At 45.4% G+C, this 22,776-nt stretch overlaps 1 protein-coding gene across 1 annotated transcript in view; it reads right to left on the bottom strand.

Annotated features, from left to right (window-relative positions):
* Positions 1-22,776, bottom strand: part of TRPV1 (transient receptor potential cation channel subfamily V member 1) — a 165,772-nt gene that overhangs the window by 92,193 nt on the left and 50,803 nt on the right. Inside the window, exons 5-9 of the mRNA XM_075594144.1 lie at positions 22,380-22,678; positions 20,929-21,105; positions 17,250-17,408; positions 16,383-16,472; positions 14,748-14,818 (exon numbers count right to left, since the gene is read on the bottom strand). Of these exons, the coding sequence (XP_075450259.1) occupies positions 14,748-14,818; positions 16,383-16,472; positions 17,250-17,408; positions 20,929-21,105; positions 22,380-22,678 (796 nt within the window). The remainder of the gene's footprint in view (positions 1-14,747; positions 14,819-16,382; positions 16,473-17,249; positions 17,409-20,928; positions 21,106-22,379; positions 22,679-22,776) is intronic.

Here is a 22,776-nt window from a genome sequence, read left to right on the forward strand (position 1 = left end):
TTCGTATATGTAGGTGTATTAGTGCATTAGTGTTGGGAACTTAAGAGACCGAGTGGGTATTAATGGGAAATAGACTGCGGGTTGTCTGATTGATTTTCTGATAAGTAATTGCAAAATCCCTGAATGAGAGTGCAGGCTGTCAGCCCAGTAAAGGGGAACAGGACAGGCACCGAGAAGTGCAGGCTGTCAGCCCAGTAAAGGGGAACAGGACAGGCACTGATGCTCTGAGGGCGGTAACCTGGAAAAGTGGTTCCCTCGAGACGTAGAAATAGTACTCTGTCTCCGGTACCGGGTGTCTGGGGTCCGGGACCCAGCGTCTGAGGGCGGTAACCTAATAGTGGTTCCCTCGAGACGGTGACACAGGACCGGCCACGATATATTGGTGGGACGAACAGAGAATTCAGAGATGTTGCACTTATTTAAGAAAAAACATGTGTTACCCAAAGGGGCACAGACAGCACTAGATTTAGTCCGCACTCGAGAAGGAAAGAAATATACCAAACATGCTACTAAGCTATATAAACTGGCTGGAGTCCCGTCCTCGGGGAGATTGCAACCCAGTCTATGGTCTAAAATAATAACTGAATCCCGGGGAACGCTGGAAGACAAGAGTCTCCTAGAAATGTAAATTGTTGTTTAAAATATTGGATTTACCCTCTACGGGAAGGTTGCAACCAAAAATGTTGAAAGATAGAATCCAGGCATGTAAAGGAATGTTGAAAGATGGAGGATTGTGGGAGAATGCTGAGAAATTTTTGAGTGTGGCTATTGAGCTTCAAAAGGAAGGTTTCACTGAAATAGAATGTGGAGGGAAAGATAAGAAAAGTTACTGTTATATGAAAGTACCCGAAAGTGACAAAACTACACCTTCTACCCCTAAAGTTAACCCTCCCCCGCCATATCCTCAAAATAGTCAGAAAAGTCCTGAGGTGAGATGAAGGAAGAGTTAGTGAGGGTTAGACTTGTGAGTGTTGATTAATGGAGAGAAACAGGTGTGTGTAGCTCGAGAAAGGACAGGATAGCATAAATTTGTAGTGAATGAAGTCAGTGAAACTATAAAAGTTCAAACAGAAAGCATTAAAAAAAACTGAGTGGAGGGAAATAGCATGAGCGTGTGGCGTTATTTGTGTGTTAAGAAGTTATATAAACCTCAGCTATATAAAAGCCTGTTGGTTAATTTTTGAAAGGTCATAAAAAATGTAGTTCTTAGGGCTCTGGATAAAGCTCCATGTATTTAAACTTTAAGCAAAAGTTCCAATCCAATAATTATTATTTTCAGGAAGAAGCTGTGGTGTACCTTTATCTTATCTTTTCAGGGTCAATTGGCGAAACGCCCAGAAACGAAATGGCTCTTTGCCCGGAAACAAGTCTTATAGAAATATTTTTTCTTTAGTCAGATGAATATGCAGAGTGTCTTTAAAATTATAAAGCTGACCATGTGCTCAGCACTGTGCAAAGAGATTATATAAAGCAAGTCATTAGTGTGAAGTCTTATACAAAATCATTTGTCTATTAACTGAATATGTGATGTATGTTATAACGAATTAACCATTTATTTTTTCCAAAGGTGTCCGTAAGCAGTGGTTATTGTAAAAATTGCTGTGTAATCTAGAATGGGTTTGCCAGAAAGGGGTGAATTTGGGAGTCACCTCTCATTTGTGGGTGTGTCTTGTGTATAGGGTTAAATACAGGGGATACATAATTGCAAAAGCAGTTACATAAGTGAATAAGGTATGCATTATGTAGAAGGCATTTCAATTTTTTTAACAGAATCGTTACAGTGGAGTGTTTGGGGTAAAAGCCAGATAGGGAGTGGCTAGGGAAATTTGTATGGGTAAAATAATTGCTTAATTGGGAGGGAATATTTGTCCATAACAGTGGATAGTATTGGGAAAAGGGATATTGGCCTGTAGTTTGAGACAGTGTTTTTTGTCCCCACTTTTTAAGATTGGGACAAACTCTGGCAGTTTCCCAGGTCTTAGGGATATGGCCTGCAGACAGGATAGAATTAATTATGGAAACAAGTGGTTAGCAAGGGATGAGGCCCTAAAGTTTCAGGAACTTAGATTGTATCAAAGTCAGGTTCACATTGGCTACTTAGTTTTAATTTGAGGAATGAATTAGGAACATTAATAGGGAATACCTCTGTCTATATGTGGATGCTAAGACAGGAGTAAACACATTGATACAAGAATTTAGTCCTAGGTATAAATTATCTCCCTATGAGACACATATGGGATGACTTATGACTATCAGCAGTCCAAAGGAACGAATTAAGGACCATGTTATTGGTAATAAAACAATAAGTTGTATTCAACTAATACATTTTTTGAGTCTCTCTAGGCAACGTTGAAAGTGCACCTACTCGAGATGGGGTTAATAGTCACATATTTCCTGCGCAAGCATGCTTTTCATCTCAGGTGAAAAGGCCTAAAGTAACCACCAATACAGCAAAGTCAAAGCGGCAGAGTCATTTTCCTGGACCCAAAGTACAGTAAAGCTCGTTCCAGCTCCACCAAAGACCAAAGTCACCTAAAGCACAGTCGCAGCAAGTTAACGTCTTGCCGAGTCAAAACTCTAACCGTTAACCAACGAGGAAAATAAGACACCAGGCTAAGGCCAGGTTTTATCAGAACATTTCATTTTTTCAGAGACTCAATATTTTTATTCTTTAGAGTGTGTTAAGTTAGAAATTTAAGGTGTATGTAGAATTGAGCCTTGATGGGAGGATTGGTTTCCTGGAAGCGTGGCTTGTGAAAGCTCTTGTATGTGTTTTGGCAGTACTCTTCACTCTCTATGTATGTGTCATGTGCAGCAAAACTTTGATCCAGAAGTGTGTTGCACCTCCACCGAAAGGAGGGGGTCACCCAGGGGCGTGTGTCAGCCACAAGGAAAGGATCATAAGTCAGCCATGTTGACCCATCGCAGACATCGTCTGTTCTGATATTCTGAGTGAATGATGTATATAATGCGTGCAGGGGTGAGGATCATGCATTAGCTTCCACAGATACCAAACCCCCTCAATTCTCAGTAATAGAATGTTGTGATGATTCTGAAAATCCAAGAACAGGTTCAGATTAGGCTTATGGCCTTACAAAACAGAATTGCTTTAGACTATGTTTTAGCTTAAAAAGGAGGGGTATGTGTTTGATTAAAGACAATGTTGTGTTTATATTTCAGATCAGTGTAGCAATGTGCAGCATGAACTAGATTAAATACAAGAGATTCAAAAGAGGTTTACAAAGGGAAGTGACAGATTATCACCCTTGGGGTTAGGTGAATGGCTTAGATCACTTGGAGCAATTTTTTTTTGAATGTTTTGATGTGTTTGGGGGTGTTACTTGTTGTCATATATGTGTGTGTCACGTGTTGCAAAGGTATGATCCACAGGTGTGCGACCCCCTCCCCCATTCGGATGCCACTCTTTACAGATGCCAGAAAACAGCAGTACCGTGAAGAAAGAAGATGCCGACCACAGTTATTCAATTCATCAAAAGACATATTGGCCGCAGCGCCTTACGAGACTATGACAGTGAAGGGCACGCGCCCTTGTCCTCTGAGTTATCCCTGGACTATCATCATGAACTTTATTCTCAAAAGCTATGTTTTAAGAATAAAAAGGGAGGGAGTGACAAAGTGAGAATATGACGTAAGGGAGGGGGGTCTGACATAAGAGCACTGGGATCTAAGCAACCATTTTGAGTCAGCATCCATCTTAGGTGCCTGATATTGTCTATTGTCTGTATGAAAGTTGGAATGAATGTTAGTTTAAAATACATTTTTTCTTCTGAAGTTCCAATTGATATTGAGCGGTTCAGCTAAGCCAAAAACCTTGAGAACAAGAGCAATGTGCCAATGTTATGAAAATATGCCATTACAAAAACGAGAGAACATAAGACCAGTCCATTATAGTACTCTGGAGTGACAGGGGTGACCAATCAAGTTCCCAAACCCTAGTTTGTTTTTCGGTAGGGAAGGGACTCCTTGTGTATGTTCTGTAGGTCTTCGAGTTTAGCGAGCAAGCAGTTGTCGGGGATGAGAGAAGCTCATGAATAGCCGACCAACACCCTCAGGTAGTTTTTCTAAGGTTAAGATTAGTCATAGGGAAAGTATATCCTTTTTGGTTTAGTTTTTTAATACTTTTATAAGATTATGTTTGTCTCGTGGTTTCTAGGGGGGACTGTGAAGGATAGAATATGGGTGTCATATCTCTATATTCTGAAGAAACCACTCGTCTCCATTTTTATATCTGTTTGCTGTGTTTTTTTACTAATACTGTTTTCTATCCGAGGTGACTGTGAAATTCCGCTTGCACAGACTCTCGCCCACGCCCACGCAATAAGGAAGTAGCAAAGTGACCTAAAGCCGACTGATTACAGAGAAAACGAAACATAACTTCAGAAAGCAAGGACACACGGCATTCCTGTGAAACTTGCATCAGCCGACAAGACCCCCGCCCCCATTGTGCCTTTTTTCTACTAACTAATGTAATAATTGGATAAGCTTTGCCGCATAATAGGTGTGGCATTGAATGATTGGCTAGTGTTAGCCTACTTTGATATAAATAGATTGTAATACAAAAACTCGGCAGTTCCTGTGTTACCCCTGGGATGACGCATGTACTGAGATTGAAGCTGAACTTTGTGTCAGAGTCTTTCTTAGTGAGCTAGCGCATGCATGACTGAATTCGGAGCAAGTGACTGAAGAGAGAGACCCTGATATAGTGAGATTCACGACCTCATTAATATCAGCAAACGAAGACAAAGGATAGAGGGTGGACAGCTAGTTTATAAACCTTTTGTCCCTCTATCTGTAACATTAAGTACCTGTGATTGGTTTTCAATTACCTCCAGCCAATCTTTAACATGGGAACACATTTCAACACATGCCCCCCTGCTAGCTGGCACAGGCGCAGTAGAACTCTGGGGTCTCATTTCTGTAGCCCCACATATGCAAATGGAATGCCAGCCAGTCTACCCATTTGGAGTTCTGGCAGGAAAACCTTTGTTGGCAGGTGTGAAATGGAACACTTAAAAACTGCTCTGGTCTGAGCCTTCTCCGCCCACAGGTAAACAGTGGGGGTGACAAAACTCTTTGAACAACACTTAAGTCCTAGACATTGGGTCACCTCTAGGGCCATCTGCTATCCTGGTAGGCAAAGGAATTTCCTCTGGGTCTTTTCCATACCTTGGGACACAGTATCAAACATAAAAAATAAACGTATTAAAATATCCAGTTCCATTGGGCTCAGCAGGTTCAAACTTCCCAGTTCTCAAGGCCGGAACTGGGACACCATATGGTCCAAAAAGCGACGTGCTACAACCTTCGGAACCGGAGTTACACAAATGCACCTTAAATCCTTTTTCATTTTAATACAAAAATCTCCGCTAAAAGAAATCTCAGCTTTTCACTAAATCCCCATTGAAAACAACGGGCTTCTCCGCCATAGATTTTCAATGGTAAATCGCCGCCATTGAAGTCAATGGGGTTTCTCCGCCATTGCAGTCTATGGGAAAAGTCCCGAACCTTCAAGAGGGTCCATACTCCGTCGGGTTGGTCCAAGCGGGTCAAGGATGGTTCTGCAACGATGCCGGAGCAGTGGCTACAGATACCCCAAACCCTGATCTGCTGGGCCCTCCGGAACCGGAGCTATGGAATACCAAAATACAGCATTTCACACTTAGTCATTTTTCGGAGCCGGTTCTGCCGCCGCCGGCAAAGCCTATGCCGCGACCCGCTCTATCTGGTTCGACCCTTATTGGGGGTCCAGGATTCGGGGACCCGGTGTGGTCGAGTGGGGGGAAGCCTAGGAACTAGGGACAAAAATAATTTTATTTCTAGGTGCCCTAGAACTGTTTATTCCCACGCCAATTGACGTTGAACTTGACTCAAGTGATTTTAACTCTTTTAAAGGACATTGTATACACTTTGCGGTTTGCGGTCTTGACGGCAGCCAACTCGTTCTTCGAAAGGGTACCTCGAGGAATCTTCATTGAAGTCAATGGGCCCATTGACTTTCAATGGGAAACCGCCGCTCTCCCTCTCGGACGCCACCTGCTGGTCTTTACAGGAAACAGGACTAAAACAGCACAATTCTCCATTGAAATGCATTGAGCCCTAATGGCGGCCAATGGGGACCTGCAAAATGGTGCCTGAAAAGGCGGGAAAACTACACAAAGAGCTATAATCATTAAAGGACTATTAACCCTTGTGCTCCCTGAGGGATTCTAGTGTTTGTGTGATGTAGACACTAATTAAATCAGACATTACAATTGAACAGGGGAACAGGGGAAAATACATTTACATGTTATAACAAGGGTTAAATCACAGTTCTGGACCTCAGCCCAGTTAACCCCTTGCCTCCCTGGTGAGGTCAGGGGATGGCCAAATGGGGTGCAACTCCTTTAATACCGGGCTACCCCCTTTCTCCCTCTACACCTCCCCTTCTTAATGCGTGTCCTGTGGCCCACTGGCCCTAACGGGGAGTGGGGTACTGCTGGCACCATTAATGAATTCAGTCTCAGAGGGATAGTCCTGGCGTGAAAGTCCATCAGCATTGCTGTTTTCACTGCTCTTTTTGTGCTGAATGGTGAATTCAAACTCTTGCAAAGCCAAGCTCCATCTCAGCAGTTTGGCATTTTCCCCTGATACCCTCTGTAGCCAACTCAGGGGATTGTGGTCTGTGATGAACGTGAAAGCCCTCCCATAGACATAGGGCTGGAGCTTTTTGAGTGCCCACACAATGGCCAAGCACTCCTTCTCAATGGTGGCATATGCCACTTCCCTGGGGAGCAGTTTGCGACTTAGATACACCACAGGGTGCTCTTTGCCGTCATCCCCCACCTGGCTCAACACAGCCCCCACACCAAAGTCTGAGGCATCAGTTTGTATAAGAAAATGCTTGGTATAGTCTGGAGCAGCCAGTATAGGGGCTCCAGCAAGCGCGGTTTTCAGGGCCTGGAAAGCAGTTTCACAGGCAGGAGTCCAGGTAATAAGCATAGGCAGTTGCTTCTTGGTCAGATCAGTCAGGGGTTTGGCCAGGGCGCTGTACTGTGGGACAAATTTACTATAGTACCCTGCGGTGCCCAAAAATGCCATGACCTGTTTCTTGGTTTTTGGAACAGGCCATTCAACTATGGCTTCTACCTTGGCTGGCTCTGGTTTGAGATGCCCTCCACCCACCCTGTGCCCTAAGTACAGGACTTCTGCCATCCCTACCATACACTTAGTGGGTTTTAAGGTAAGCCCAGCCTCCCTGATCCTGTCCAGCACCGCAGCTACATGTCCTATGTGGGATTCCCAGGAATTACTAAAGACAGCAATGTCATCTAAGTAAGCCCTGGCATAGCTCTGCATCCCTTCCAGTAACCTATTGACCAGGCGTTGGAAGGTAGCCGGGGAATTCCTCATCCCAAATGGCATCACCAAAAACTCATAGAGGCCACTTGGAGTGATGAATGCTGACTTCTCCCTAGCCTCCAGGGTCAGGGGGATTTGCCAATAACCTTTACTCGAATCCATGGTGGTCAGATACTTTGCCCCCGCGAGTTCATCTAGTAACTCATGCGGGGCATGGGGTAAGCATCTGACACCGTCCCGGCGTTGAGCAACCGGTAGTCCACACAAAACCTGGTGGTTTTGTCCTTCTTAGGCACCAGGACTACTGGACTTGCCCAAGGGCTCTGGGATGGAGTAATTACCCCTAGGGTCAGCATCTCCTCAATCTCTCTCTCCATACTGGTCTTGACCTCTGCTGACACTCTATAAGCGTGCTTATGCAGAGGCTGCAGGTCCCCTGTGTGTACTGGGTGTTTGGTGAGATGTGTGGTCCCTGGCATGTCAGTGAAGAGGACGCTATACTGAGCTAGCATGTCCCTGGCTTCTCCCTTCTGCCTAGCACTCAACTGTGCCCCTATCTCTACCTGCTCAACAGTGTTTCCTTGCTTTGCCTCCCCTAGGAGATCAGGCAGAGCATTGCTCGCCGGATCCTCCAGCAGTGGGCTACAAATGGCCATTACTGCTCCCATACTCGGTGCTCTGTATTCCTTTAACATATTAATGTGATATGTCTTGTGCCTCTCAGGCGCTACCTGTACAACATAGTTGCACTCATTCACCTTTCGGATAACTGGGTACGGTCCCAACCAGGCAGCCATCAGCTTGTTCTCCCGAGTGGGTTTGAGAACAAGCACCTGCTGTCCTGGGATGAATTCTCTGCTACGGGCCTGCTGGTCATACCATTGCTTCTGCTTGGTCTGATCAGCCCTGAGGTGGTCCTGGGCCACCCCCATAAGCATCTCTAACTGGTCTCTGAGATCTACTACCTACTGGATCACTGAAGCATCAGTAGCAGTAGTCTCCCCTTCCCATCCCTCATGGAAGAGTTCCAGAGGTCCACGTACCCTGCGGCCATATAGTAGCTCGAAGGGGGAGAAGCCTGTAGATTCTTGCGGTACCTCTCGGTATGCAAACAGCAAGTGCTGCAGCTGAATAACCCAGTCTTTCCCCTCCGCCTCTATAAAGGTCCGAAGCATCTGCTTCAGGGTACCGTTAAACCTCTCACATAATCCGTTTGTTTGGGGATGGTAAGGGGTAGTGCGCCGGTGCTGTACACCGCAGGCATCCCAGAGACAATGTAACAGTTCACTCATGAACTGCGACCCCTGATCGGTTAGGATCTCACTAGGGAAACCTACCCTAGCAAAAATGTTCAGCAAAGCTGCTGCCACTGTCTTGGCACTTATGGTGCCCAGCGCTACCGCCTCAGGGTACCGGGTGGCAAAATCCACCACCGTGAGGATGTAGCGCTTCCCTGACCTGCTAGGAATCATGAGGGGTCCTATCAGGTCCATCGCTACCTTCTGGAAGGGTTCCCCTATTATCGGTAGGGGTTTCAGGGGTGCCTTCACACGGTCGCCCGCCTTACCTACTCGCTGGCAGGCATCACAAGAGCGGCAGAAATTGCTCGCATCCCGAGATGCCCCCGGCCAGTAGTAACGCTGCAATAACCGGGCTCGCGTCCTGGTGATCCCCTGATGTCCCGCTAACGAAATAGAGTGAGCTACCCGTAACAGTTGCTGTCGGTACCCCTGGGGCACTACTAGCTGTTGCTTACTGGTCAATCCCTTCTCTATCCCCGGGTTCCCTTCTTCTCTGTACAGGAGTCCCTTATACCATAGGCAGCGCTCAGTGCCCTCCCCTGCCTGAGATTTGGACGCCCGAAGTCTCACGCCGGCCAGGGTAGGGTCTGTTTTCACTGCCTCCCTAAACTGGGCTCCTAAATCTGGCCACCCCCCAGTCATGTCATTGTTAGGGGAAGGGGACAAGGTGAGGGGGAACAGTAAGTCAGTCGGTGCTTGCAACTGATCCTGGCTTACCTCCCCAGGCTCCTCTGTGCCCTCCGCTAACATTGGTCCCAAAGGCTGGGGGACTGGAGCGGCCGCCGCCGACATTGCCGCGGTCTGGCTCTGGGTAACCGCCGCCACTGCAGCGGGCTGGGGCCCACGGTCGTAGGTGCAGGTCATCGGTCCCAGGTCGTTGCCCAAAAGAATTTCAGCATCCAAACCTGGTAAAACCCCCACCTCACGCACACCCTTGCCCACCCCCCAATCCAAAAAGATGCAGGCCACCTGCAGGAAACGTGGCTCTCCGTCGGCCACAGTGATCTGCATCCCAGGGCCTGGGAGCAATTCCTCTGGCCGGACCATATCAGGTTGGACCAGGGTCACTGCAGCTCCTGAATCAAGCAAGCCGACTGCTTGCCGGTCACCGACTGTAACCGGGGTGAGATGCTTGCTACTGCCGTCCGTCTGCTGCAGGTCTGCGCTGAGATGTCCTCCACTCCTGGCTGTAGGCACCGATGAAACCGGATAGGGGTGACATGGGACGTCTCGCTGGGAGTTGTTTCCATGACCGGTCCTGGTTCTTTGGTGGAAGGCACCCGCACGCGGGCTACCGGCTTCGCAGCTGGGGTGCGTTGCCCTCGATAGGGTCCGTTGGAACGCAGGGGTTCCGGGCAATCTGGTCTGAGGTGACCAGTGCTGTTGCAATTGTACACTGGCGACACACTTTATTCGAGCTCGGCTAGTCCCACGAATTCGGGTATACCCGGGTGTATTGAGGTTTGTGACTGTTTTCTGCCCGAGTGCATTGAGGTATTTTAGAGGCAGGGATTGAAGCATTTTATTCCCACTGGCTGCAATACTGCACAGTATATATATATATACTGCATTACAATTCATGAATTTATGCCATCTGGTAGACACGCGAAGCATTGCAGCCTATTAAATCCTAATCATTATAATTTAACAGATCAGCCGCCCGTTAGCCAGGCATGAACCCAGGCTGGGAAGGCAAACGCAACGGGGCTTGTCAGAGGTGAGGAGCGGCGCATTCCAGGTATCTGCCAGGTACATACTGGGTATTTGCTCGAATAAAGTGTGTCGGTGCAGTAGCACCGGCGCTCATGCCGGAGCTCTCCCGCCTTCTGTGACCCGCTGCCCGCAGGCGGCTTTTGGGTCCACTGGGGGGTACTCACAGCTTTCTTGGCCGGCACCGGTGGGGTTACCGCTTTGGCTGGTACCTAGCGGTCATCTGGGACCAGCTGACCACATAGTCATCGGCCATCCTCGCCGCCTCGGTGTAGGTTTTGGGCTTTTATCATACACAAAAGCCCTCACCGCCGGCGGGCCCTGCTGCATGAGCTGCTCCTGAAAGATGAGGTCCAGCAGGCGTTGGTAAGTCCTGGCCTCAGAGCCCTCCACCCAGTGTAACCCGTACAAAGCCATGCGGGTCACATAAGTGACATAGGTCTCCTGAGGGTGCTTCTCCTCCAACCGGAACTTACCCGGTAAGCTTCAGGGGTAAAACCGTGCTGAAACAGCAAAAGTTCTTTCAGGTGGTCATAGTCATCAGCGAACTCATCTGTAAGGGCCATCAAAGTCTGTTTAGCCAAGCCGGAGAGTAGCGGGTCCAGGCGTGCAACCCTATGCTGGGGAAGCACCCCGTACCGCCGGCACTGCGTTTCAAAATTCCTTAAAAACATGTCAATCCGATCAGTACCCTCCACATACTTGGTTAGACTGTGCTTGTCCAGTTGGAGTTCATCTTTGGGGGGTCGGACCGGGGGGCAATAAGCGGGTCTGTTTACTGCCATAGAGATAAACTTTAGCCGCTCCTCTGCTGTCCCTCTGTCTCCCCACGTTGTAATCAGTGCCAACATCTCAGGGGTAAACGGGCTGGTAGCCGCAGCCATCAGCGCCCCTCCTGTCGCACTCGTCCTGGGGGGTGCACTTGGTCCCTCCCCGGGATCCTGCCGGCCCGGCACTGGGTTTAGTCCCTGATCTCCGGGCGGTGGTATAAGGGCAAGCTGAGCTGTCACCAGAACCTCTGGATGCTCGGCTTCATAGGCTGTGATTGCGGCAACCATGTCCTCAACCTCCTGGTCTGCATATTCCAGTCCATAGGCACGGCACTTTTCTTTTAGCTGAGTTCTAGTTCTCAGGTAATAGATGCTCTCCTCGTCACTCATGGTTCTGGGTCGCAGCAGTGAGTTGGTGTGACAACTTGCGTTACTTGTTGCACTACTGTGTGTTCAATATCTTTAGTCCCAGGAACTTACCATCAAGTTCCCACTCGATCACAGTACCCCGCAGAATACTGTAATCCAGGTCCAGTTCAGTCCCGCCGCTGCCACCAGTTTTATTAATACGCCTGTGAAGATAGCTTCCACAGGCTTATTAATTTTACACACAAATAACTGGGTTTGAACTGAACGAGGCTTAAGATATAATAAAGTGATTTTATTCCTTAGGATAGGTGAACACACGAGGTAATACAGTAACAAACAAGAAGTACACTTACTTAGGGGTTGGGAAAGGAGAAGTATGATGTAGCATTTCTCTCAGCAATCAGGTAATCATTCAGGTGATATCAGGTAACCATATCAGCAAACGAAGACAAAGGATAGAGGGTGGACAGCTAGTTTATAAACCTTTTGTCCCTCTATCTGTAACATTAAGTACCTGTGATTGGTTTTCAATTACCTCCAGCCAATCTTTAACATGGGAACACATTTCAACACATGCCCCCCTGCTAGCTGGCACAGGCGCAGTAGAACTCTGGGGTCTCATTTCTGTAGCCCCACATATGCAAATGGAATGCCAGCCAGTCTACCCATTTGGAGTTCTGGCAGGAAAACCTTTGTTGGCAGGTGTTAAATGGAACACTTAAAAACTGCTCTGGTCTGAGCCTTCTCCGCCCACAGGTAAACAGTGGGGGTGACAAAACCCTTTGAACAACACTTAAGTCCTAGACATTGGGTCGCCTCTAGGGCCATCTGCTATCCTGGCAGGCAAAGGAATTTCCTCTGGGTCTTTTCCATACCTTGGGACACAGTATCAAACATAAAACATAAACGTATTAAAATATCCAGTTCCGTTGGGCTCAGCAGGTCCAAACTTCCCAGTTCTCAAGGCCGGAACTGGGACACCATATGGTCCAAAAAGCGACGTGCTACAACCTTCGGAACCGGAGTTACACAAATGCACCTTAAATCATTTTTCATTTTAATACAAAAATCTCCGCTAAAAGAAATCTCAGCTTTTCACTAAATCCCCATTGAAAACAACGGGCTTCTCCGCCATAGATTTTCAATGGTAAATCGCCGCCATTGAAGTCAATGGGGTTTCTCCGCCATTGAAGTCTATGGGAAAAGTCCCGAACCTTCAAGGGGGTCCATACTCCGTCGGGTTGGTCCAAGCGGGTCAAGGATGGTTCTGCAGCGATGCCGGAGCAGTGGCTACAGATACCCCAAACCCTGATCCGCTGGGCCCTCCGGAACCGGAGCTATGGAATACCAAAATACAGCATTTCACACTTAGTCATTTTTCGGAGCCGTTTCTGCCGCCGCCGGCAAAGCCTATGGCGCGACCCGCTCTATCTGGTTTGACCCTTATCGGGGGTCAAGGATTCGGGGACCCGGTGGTGGTCGATTGGTTGGGAAGCCTAGGAACTAGGGGCAAAAATAATTTTATTTCTAGGTGCCCTAGAACTGTTTATTCCCACGCCAATTGACGTTGAACTTGACTCAAGTGATTTTAACTCTTTTAAAGGACATTGTATCCGCTTTGCGGTTTGTGGTCTGGACGGCAGCCAACTCGTTCTTCGAAAGGGTACCTCGAGGAATCTTCATTGAAGTCAATGGGCCCATTGACTTTCAATGGGAAACTGCCGCTCTCCCTCTCGGACTCCACCTGCTGGTCTTTACAGGAAACAGGACTAAAACAGCACAATTCTCCATTGAAATGCACTGAGCCCTAATGGCGGCCAATGGGGACCTGCAAAATGTTGCCTGAAATGGCGGGAAAACTACACAAAGAGCTATAATCATTAAAGGACTATTAACCCTTGTGCTCCCGGATGGATTCTAGTGTGTGTGATGCAGACACTAATTAAATCAGACATTACAATTGAACAGGGGAACAGGGGAAAATACATTTACATGTTATAACAAGGGTTAAATCACAGTTCTGGACCTCAGCCCAGTCAACCCCTTGCCTCCCTGGTGAGGTCAGGGGATGGCCAAATGGGGTGCAACCCCTTTAATACCGGGCCACCCCCTTTCTCCCTCTATATTTATTTGTTAGGGATGGGCTACCCAATGAGAGAAAAAGCAGGTTAGTGGGGACTTCAAAATTCATTAGTTGTTTAATTAGTGTAAAAAACTTTTTTTTTAGAGGGTTTTCATTTTAGGAGATTACACCTAGCATAATGGCACCTCAGTGATTACAATCCCGACAACAGGTCGAAGACACCTCAGCATTGATAGAGTGAAGCTTAACCAGGTTAAAACACCATCATTTTCTACAGGTTATCTTTGCTGGTTATGCATGTTGAGCTCTGAGAAGCAGACTCCCAAATGTCTTGCCAATATCTAAAGAGATATCCTATATCTCTTTCTCAGGTAACCACGCAGCCATCTCTTTTGTCACCATCGTCTGGAGGAACCACAAATGGGTAAAGCAGTGAGGTGACACCATTAAAAATGCGTTGGAAACCCCACCATGCGTATATGTCTTTTTTTATATACCCTAAATGAATGAGCATTTTCTTCACTGTCATTTACTTATTATTTGAAAATAAGGATAGTAAGGCATTATAGATATTCTTTTCTAAAATATATACCTGACAATATTTGTGCATTGTGTTATAATGCAACATTCAGAAGACTCAAATGATGCCACACTGTAAGTTTTAGCGGTGAACCCTTCTATCTAAACTTTGCTTTTGGAACTTTGTCATTAGATTGCATGCTAATACCATTGTAATGCCCAAGGCTGCGCTTATACAGCCGGCGACGGCGACGCTAGCGATGACCTCACCCGTCGCCATCGCCATTGCGAAAGTTGTATATCAGATTCTGGAGACGTCGCTGGCTGCAAGGCGACAACGGGGAAGGCAGATGGGCGGAGAAGCTCCCTGATTGGCTTATAGCCAGTCACATGTGGAGACGTCTCTCCAAAAATCAAATTCCACTGACTACCAGAATTTTGGTAGCGCCGTCGCCGTCGCGTCCACTATAAGCGCCGGCAACAAAACATTTGTTTTGATGCGACATCGCGTCGCTGTCACTGACGCCGGCACTATAAGCGCAGCCTAAGATGCCTAGTGCTGCGCAGTGCGGTGACCATATATCCTGTAAATGATTAGAAAATAAACATAAGAATGAAGTAAAATGCGGAACTTACAACAGAACCTCACTGTAGCTGTCAATGAGCAGAGTCGTCAGTGACGGGCGTCTCTGCATGAAGTACTGGATCTAGAGAGGCAAGGAGTCACAGAAAAGGGTTCCTATTAGATAACTAACCTACTATTAGAAACAATCACGTTAACACCAACATGTGCCCTGAGTCTGGAAAACAGATTGGCATTTGTTAATGTTCAAAGCACTAGAAGGTGGTCTCCCAACATAACTGAATATTTTAAACAGTAGTCACTATAAAAAAAATGGTATTAGATTATTTAACAAATAAGTAAAAAAAAAAAAAATCTGCGTGTTTAGCTACTGTACGGTTGCTGTGGAATATTGAACCTGGTACTATCATGAGAGCTTAAATGAGGGCTATTGTGTCCATTTAATATGCTGTGAAGCTGAAGTGGCTTGCAAGTGGCAGCCCCTCAGCGTGCCGCGCGTCTCCGATGCGCGGTCATGCGTCATCGGGTGCCTGCGCCCCCTGCACGCGCGTCCAGGGCTCCCCGAGGGAGCCCTGGTGTCCCGCGATGTGGGGGACGGCGGCAGGGGGTTCCGGGGGACCCGGCGGACCCGGAGAGGAGAGGGGGAAGCCGCGATTGGCGGGCCTCTCCTCCGCTGCTTCGGCGCGCGCCCGGCACCCTCCGGTGCGCGCCAGGTAACTGCTGCGGCCGAGAACGGGCAAATGCTCGAATAAACTCGGCTGCAGCAGTAGCACTGCTAGTTTTATGTAGAACTTTACAGAGACATTTTGCAGACACAGTCTATGCCCTGTAAAGCTTTCAATCTATGTTTTTAGGCACAGGGAGATGAAGTGACTTGCCCAAGGTCACAAAGAGCTGACACTGGGAATTGAACCAGGTTGAAACTCCGTGACAGTCAGTGTCTTTACTCACTGAGCTGCTCCTTCTCCTAGAAAAAAGTTTAATCGCGCTATAACGTGTGTGTGTGTGTGTGTGTGTGTGTGTGTGTGTGTGTGTGTGTGTGTGTGTGTGTGTGTGTGTGTGTGTGTGTGTGTGTGTGTGTGTGTGTGTGTGTGTGTGTGTGTGTGTGTGTGTGTGTGTGGTTGTGTGTGTGTGTGTGTGTGTGTGTGTGTGTGTGTGTGTGTGTGTGTTTGTGTGTGTGTGTGTGTTTGTGTGTGTGTGTGTTTTGTACAAACTGTTTTGAACAGAAAAACAATGGGGAAAAAAACAAAATAAGGGGACTTATGAGATGCATTTGATTCCCCACATACTCGAATCAGAATTGGGGAAAGGAAAAAAATAAAATTGTCGTATGTTAATGCTTATACAGTATATACCTATTAGTGTGTGTACAGTATATGTATGTGTTTGTGGGGGTATAATATTCATGCATGTGTTGCGGCTCTCGGAATATTTTGGACAAATATTTTTTTTTAATAAAATGGAACGTCTTCCTTGAAAGATAAAATAGACAGGGCATAAATGCAGAGAACCTATAAATTACCCACATACTATATGTCTCTAGTGTCTGTAGCACTTATTCACATTATGTCTCCTATTACTTAGTCACGTGTCTTACTGCGGTGCGGTGTATGTACATACAAATGAAGATATACTGTACATAAATACATAACATGCTAGTTAAAAATGGTACTTTCAGCTACACTTACCCCTCTAAAAAAGAAATAGATTCCTCCAAAAGCAGTGATTATCTCTCCAGTGCTTCGAAGGTAGGCGTTGGGCAGTACGGCAAACGGAGGCTGTGTAATACAAACAATTATAGGACCAGCGTATTGTTTCTCACTGCACACTAGCTACTTAATAAGGTTACTTTCTCCCTACAGACACTGAGTGCATTACCGAGGGACTTATCCGGATGACAGTGTCTATGCTTCATTAGGTGTTATTTCTCCTTACTACTGTTCAAACAAAAAGTACACAAAGAATTCCCTTTCATTGAGTCACATTTACAACTGTGTACGGATATTGAGAGACCAAGAGCAATATTTATAGGATAGCTACCCGCCCTCAAAAGTCAAATCTGTGGGACTTTGCATGCAAACAATACATACTGTAGGACTCATGCAGTGTAGGGAGAAGGAGTGTCTCAGTGATTCTCTAAACAACAACACTAGGTTTGAATCAGTTCGACCCTGGTTCAACTACCAGTGTCAGCTCCTTATGACCATGGGCGAGTCACTCCTCTGGGCAGGAACCATGGCTGTAAAAATTCCTGTGTGCTTTGCACTGCGCACTAATACTGTAATTGTGAAGCGCTTTGAGTCCCATTGGGAGAAAAGCGCTATATGAAATAATATTATTATTACCCAGTTGCTGTTATATTGTTTCAAGAAATACATATTTTGTAAATTCCCATGTGTCAGAAAAAGGGTCTGAAATCCTTCCTATGAAAGACAAACATGGATGGACTGGTCAGGCTCCAACATTCTTCCTATGATGCTTTCTACTTCAAGCGACAGAGAAATACTGGCATTTCAAAGGTTTCAGAGCTATTCTAGGAAGTTGAAACAACCTACTTTTCCTTCCACGGGTCTGTAGTAGGCAGCTACAGTAAAGATGATAACATATGCGATGTAAGCCAAGAAGTTGAAGTAGAATATACGTTTAACAAAACGATCCCATTTATCTTGCAACAGTCTGTTTAGAGGCTCCACCATTAGCATGTCATGGCGGTTCTGCAGAACAAGAAGATACGTGTCATTCTCACAACGTATGGGTTATGTGGATTGAGAGGCATTGCAAACGTTACAACTTAAACTTGAACTGACTCTTACAATGTTATGTTCGAATCACTCTGTGGGTCAGATACACTAAGCTCCGTGAAATCAGGGCAAGTAAAGTTAGGTTACCTAAAGTAGTAGGTTACCTGTTATTAATTAGTAGGTTACCTGTTATTTTCCATGAGTTTAAGGCATATTCACAATTCATATTCGCATATCTGTAGTAATAAGAGGTATATATAAATATGTTTGTTATTCAAGGCCAGGTGTAGTTTCCTATTTCCTGACTTTAGGACACGTGCCCAGTACACGGGCTAACACTGTTATAATGGGGAGCAGGACTTGGGCCCCCACCTTAGCGAATAGAAGTTAGTCTAAAGGAAAATAAATAGGGGCCAATTATGCTAATTTGGATATTTTGTTTATTTAAATGACTTAAACTATCATATATCCCAGGTATCTCAGTTGTGTTCCTCTTTGTGCATAGGTATCTCTCCACGTACAGTAGAAAGATGTGTTTGGGGAGTTATACGTCACTTGGAAATAACAGAGAGAGAAATCCAAAGGATCACAGCGGAGCACAACTATAGAAAAAATGGGGGCTAAACACCAGCAATGAAGTTAAAAATAGTCTTTAACCCATGGTATGCGAGGACACGCAGTCAAGCACTCTGACGCGTTTCGGGCAGAACGCCCTTTGTCAAAGAGTCTCTTTGACAAAGGGCATTCTGCCCAAAACGCGTCAGGGTGCTTGACTGCATGTCTTCGCAATCCATGGATTAAAGACTATTTTTATCTCCATTGCTGGTGTTTAGCCCCCATTTTTTCAATAGTCGTGCTCTGCTGTGATCCTTTGGATTTCTCTCTCTGCTACTTGACTGGCGTGATGCACACCAAAAAGGATGAACTGCCAATTATGTGAGTATTCTCCTTCTCCTTCATCAAGATAAGGACATTGTGACCACCATATTAGTGCTGCTCTAGGGTGAGTGTTCTAGTGACATACTTTGACAACAATATATATTCACCTATTGTCTGCTATTATCACATGAACTGTTATCTCATGAACCCCTACTAGGAGCATTCTATATACTTGGTCTAAGAGTCTCACTGGATAATTATCAGAGTTTGTCCGATTTTTCAATATGTTTATTACTAAGGACTTAATTACAATATGTGTGTCCCTGATTCACTGAGCATCGATATTCAGAACTTGTTCCTGCATACCAATCTTACTTGGAAATAAGACTCTCTCTCTCTTCCCCCATCTGTATGGCAATAACCCACCGTACTGTAAGTATGACCTAAGTTATCTAAAGGGTAATTTCCTGTGGTAACCTGAACAACCTTTAGTGAATAGGCAACAGTAGGGGAAATGCCACTTTTGCATATTATTAGCACTAATGGCCAGAAAAATGTAGGCGTACGTTTTTTGTCACAGAGTAACACTAGGTTAACATAAAATTATTCTCTTTAGTTGATAGTTGTTCCGATTAACCAAATGTTGCCTTAGGTTAATGTTGGGCTAGTTAACCTAACAGCAGGGCCGCCAACAGAAACCATGGGGCTCAGGACAAATAAAAGGAGCAGCGCCCCCCTCCCCAACCCATAGCGCACCTACTACGAAAAAAAATGTTTTACCGCGCAACTTTTACTTGACTGTTTTCTTTCTTATTGTAATACGGAAAAAAAATTACAATGCAATCTGTTTATTACACTCCCACCTCCACTAATATATATAAAAATACACCCACCCCCCCAAAACATATAGAAATACACCTCCACCCCCTCAATACATATACTGTATTGGGGGTGGGAGGTATATTTATATATGTGTTTGGGGGGGTGTATATTTTATATAATAGTCTGCACTCATGGTTACTGTCCCACACTCAGTCATTCCTACCACCCATAGTGGCCAAGCACTGCCATCTACAGCACTTATCCCCTCATCTGCTGTCTCTGTAAGTTCCCCATCAAACCTCTTAGATTGTAACCTCTTCGGGGCAGGGATTTCCTTTCCTATTGTCTGATTTTGCTGCACTTATTGTATTATTATAATTCCCTGTACTGTATTCTTTGTGAAGCGCTGAGTACACTTTTGGAGCTATATAGATAAAGACATACAATAGAATATGTATTGGGGGTATATTTTTATATGTATTGGGGGTAGAGGTATATTTTTATATGTATGGGGGGGTGGGGTAGGGGTATATTTTTATATGTATGGGGGGGGCGGTGGCTGCGGGAGGGCCGGTGGGCCGGTGGCTTAGGGAAGGCCGGTGCGAATGGGGGACCTTTGCTATGGGGGGGGGTTGCTGCGGGAGAGCAGGTGGCTGCTACAGGGGAGCCAGTGGATGCTATGTGGGCGGGATGGGCCGTAAACCGGTGGCTGTATGATGTTGGTGGGGGGGGGGGGGGTTGCAGCAGGTCACAGCAGTTGCCGCTGGGGCAAAAACAGCTCTCCCCCGCTGCAGGCTCAGTCTGTCCCACGAGGTGTCTGATGCTGACACGCGCCGGAAGCTTAGCCAGCTGACTTCCAATGCTGACGTCAGAGAGACCTGCCATCAAGTGCCCCGCAGCCATACTGCGTTTTTTTTAATGACACAGGCACGGGTGAGACAGGGGGCCCGGGACTCCAACCCCTGCAGACCCCCCCTGTTGGCGGCCCTGCCGAACAGAGCTTAGTGCATCTGGGCCTATGCATCAGGTGCCAACATATTTTACAGTACTATTGACATTATCAAAACAATAACAATATACAGTACTACAAAATAAACACATACTATAGATAGATAGTGAGGTGCCTGTTCCAATAAGCATACAATCTAAATTAAATAAGTCAAACCTACAGATTTATTTGCTTGCATTTATTTATTATATTTGGGGTCTAAGTATCAAGCAATGAGATGGGCAGTTTTATTATTTTGGTGTTGCTAAAAAAGTAATTTGGAGCATATGTCTTCTAACATCAATATATAGGGTTTTAGCAAGTTGCTCATGGGATGGGTGTGGGGGGGAGTTAGGGCGTTATATAGTGCATTGTGGCAATTAAGATAGAAAGAGGAGCGCTTGGAGTAAAGGGGCCTAACACAGAAGAAATGTTACACAGTATGCATCCAATAGTGCTTTTTTTTCTCTGCAAGCAGCAAAAAAAAAAAAAACAACCAGTTATTTCTTTCAAATAGAAGAATACAGTTGGTATAAACATGACAGTAATGTATATTTATCAAAGTCTTTCAGCTATACAATTATTCATTTTTTTTTTTAAAAGAAAAACTAGAATCAAGTAAATTACAGAAAAAAAAACACCATTGTGTTCATTATAATCGTAACTTTGCTAAATCTGGCTCTATTTCTTGTGCCAGTTTTGCAGCTGGGAAATTTCCATCCATAGCCACCAATCTTCATGAAGATTAACTTTCCAGGCCACCTAGTTATAGAAAGTGGTACTTTATAAAGACTTCGCACTCACCGGTGTCTCACTGCTGTAAGCGAGGATCTCAAGCACGGAGTTATTTTCATAGGTGTCCACACCAGAAAGGTCATAAAGAGAGGAGTGCACCGGTCCATATGCCCATTCAGTAAACTTTCGAGAGAGATGCCGGCAATCGGAATTCGTGATCTCTCTCCGGAGAATATAGGCAAAAATCTCCAAGTACAAAAAATAAAATATTGAGTGTTTCATTTTTCTGTACATTAGTTTGTGCTTTTTTTTTTTTTTGTTCTTTTTTTTAGTCGTGATAGCTTGTGCAGTATTTTTAATAACAAAACAAAAATTACCCCTGCACAGTAGATGGACTATTTACATTCCACAGGGCACATGGTAAAGATATCTACTATATCCTTCATAAAAAAGAAATTGGTCCATTACTTTTTGATCCTATCTGCATGTCTATATAACCTTGATATATATACTGTATATATATATATATATATATATATATATATATATATATATATATATATATATATATATATATATATATATGCAATACGATACTGCATCAAGATGAAATATCAGAGGCAGCACTCCAAATGGTCATCATAATATTGTATTGAATCAACAAGACATCATTCCAACGTTTCAGTCCACAAACGGGACCTTTATCAAGGTGATGTGATATATATATAAACACACATATTACTATCAGAATTGTGTCTAGTAACTCCTACCTTAATCGCTTCTATTTCTACATACAGTATAACAACTTTGTGTATATTAGCAGAAGCAGGTGGGTGAAATGTATGTAAATTACTGGAGTGAGTATAGACAAAGTCCCTCATTTAATTTAGCACCAAAATGGTAAATTAGACATCTTGAAGTATGTCCAAAAATATATGTAGTCCTTTAGTGCAGTGATTCCCAGCAGGGGGGGGGGGGGACCCCTGGGGTTTTGTAAGGTAGCTCACAGTGGTTCTCCCCCCAAAAATGTATTGCAGATCCCAGGCAGAATGATGGGTTCCTGAGCCGGTGGGGGAACTGTGCTGTGCACTTAGTAAGACCCAAAACTGCACCTTAGCGTGGGTGGTATAGCTGTCAATTAATGCAGGAGCTTACAAAGTCGCTCCCCACAGTGCTTTTCATCAACAGCAGCAAGGCATTGTGGGGTGTGAATTTGGAAGATCCCGCCGTGCTTGACAGCTATACCACCAATGCCGTCTTCACACACTGAGGTGCAGTTTGGGGCCTTATTAAGCATGTCTTCCTCCCACAAGCTAAGGACACTATATAGCCTGTGATTGGTCAAGCAGTTTTTGTAGCAATAGTCTGAGTAGGCGATGAGATATATTAAATAGGGGTTCGCAGAACATATATTCTCTAGCAGGGGGTGAACAATGTAAAAAAAACAGATGGGAAACCAGTGCTCTAGTACATCGCAACCAATTTCATAGTAATTATTTCTTTCCTCAGAATATGCTTACCCCGATCTTGCCTGTTTTTGCTGCCAAGGTCAGAGGGGTAAGGCCTTTCTTGTTCAAGATCTCTTCCAGCTTCAGTGAGGGGTTAATGTGTGCTCCCAGCACCAACACCTCACTGTACATCTTGGTCACAAACTTTGTGTTCTCTTGAGTGTTGTCAGCGATGTCTACCAGAGCATGTAGTAGTGTGTTTCCAATGGAGTCCCGGGCAGCAATATTGGCTGGAGACTTCTGGTTCTGCAGGAGAAATCGGACTATCTCTATCTGATTGGTGCAGGCTGCTAGGGACAAAGGCAGCTCCCCTGTTGGTAGTTAGAGAATGACAAAAATACTACGGCAGTGAACACAATAAGTGTCAAGGTCCCTAATTAAAATCTACCTATAATACAGACTGCATGGT

The sequence above is a fragment of the Ascaphus truei genome, chromosome 3 (assembly GCF_040206685.1).
Source record: "Ascaphus truei isolate aAscTru1 chromosome 3, aAscTru1.hap1, whole genome shotgun sequence".
NCBI lineage: Eukaryota > Metazoa > Chordata > Amphibia > Anura > Ascaphidae > Ascaphus > Ascaphus truei.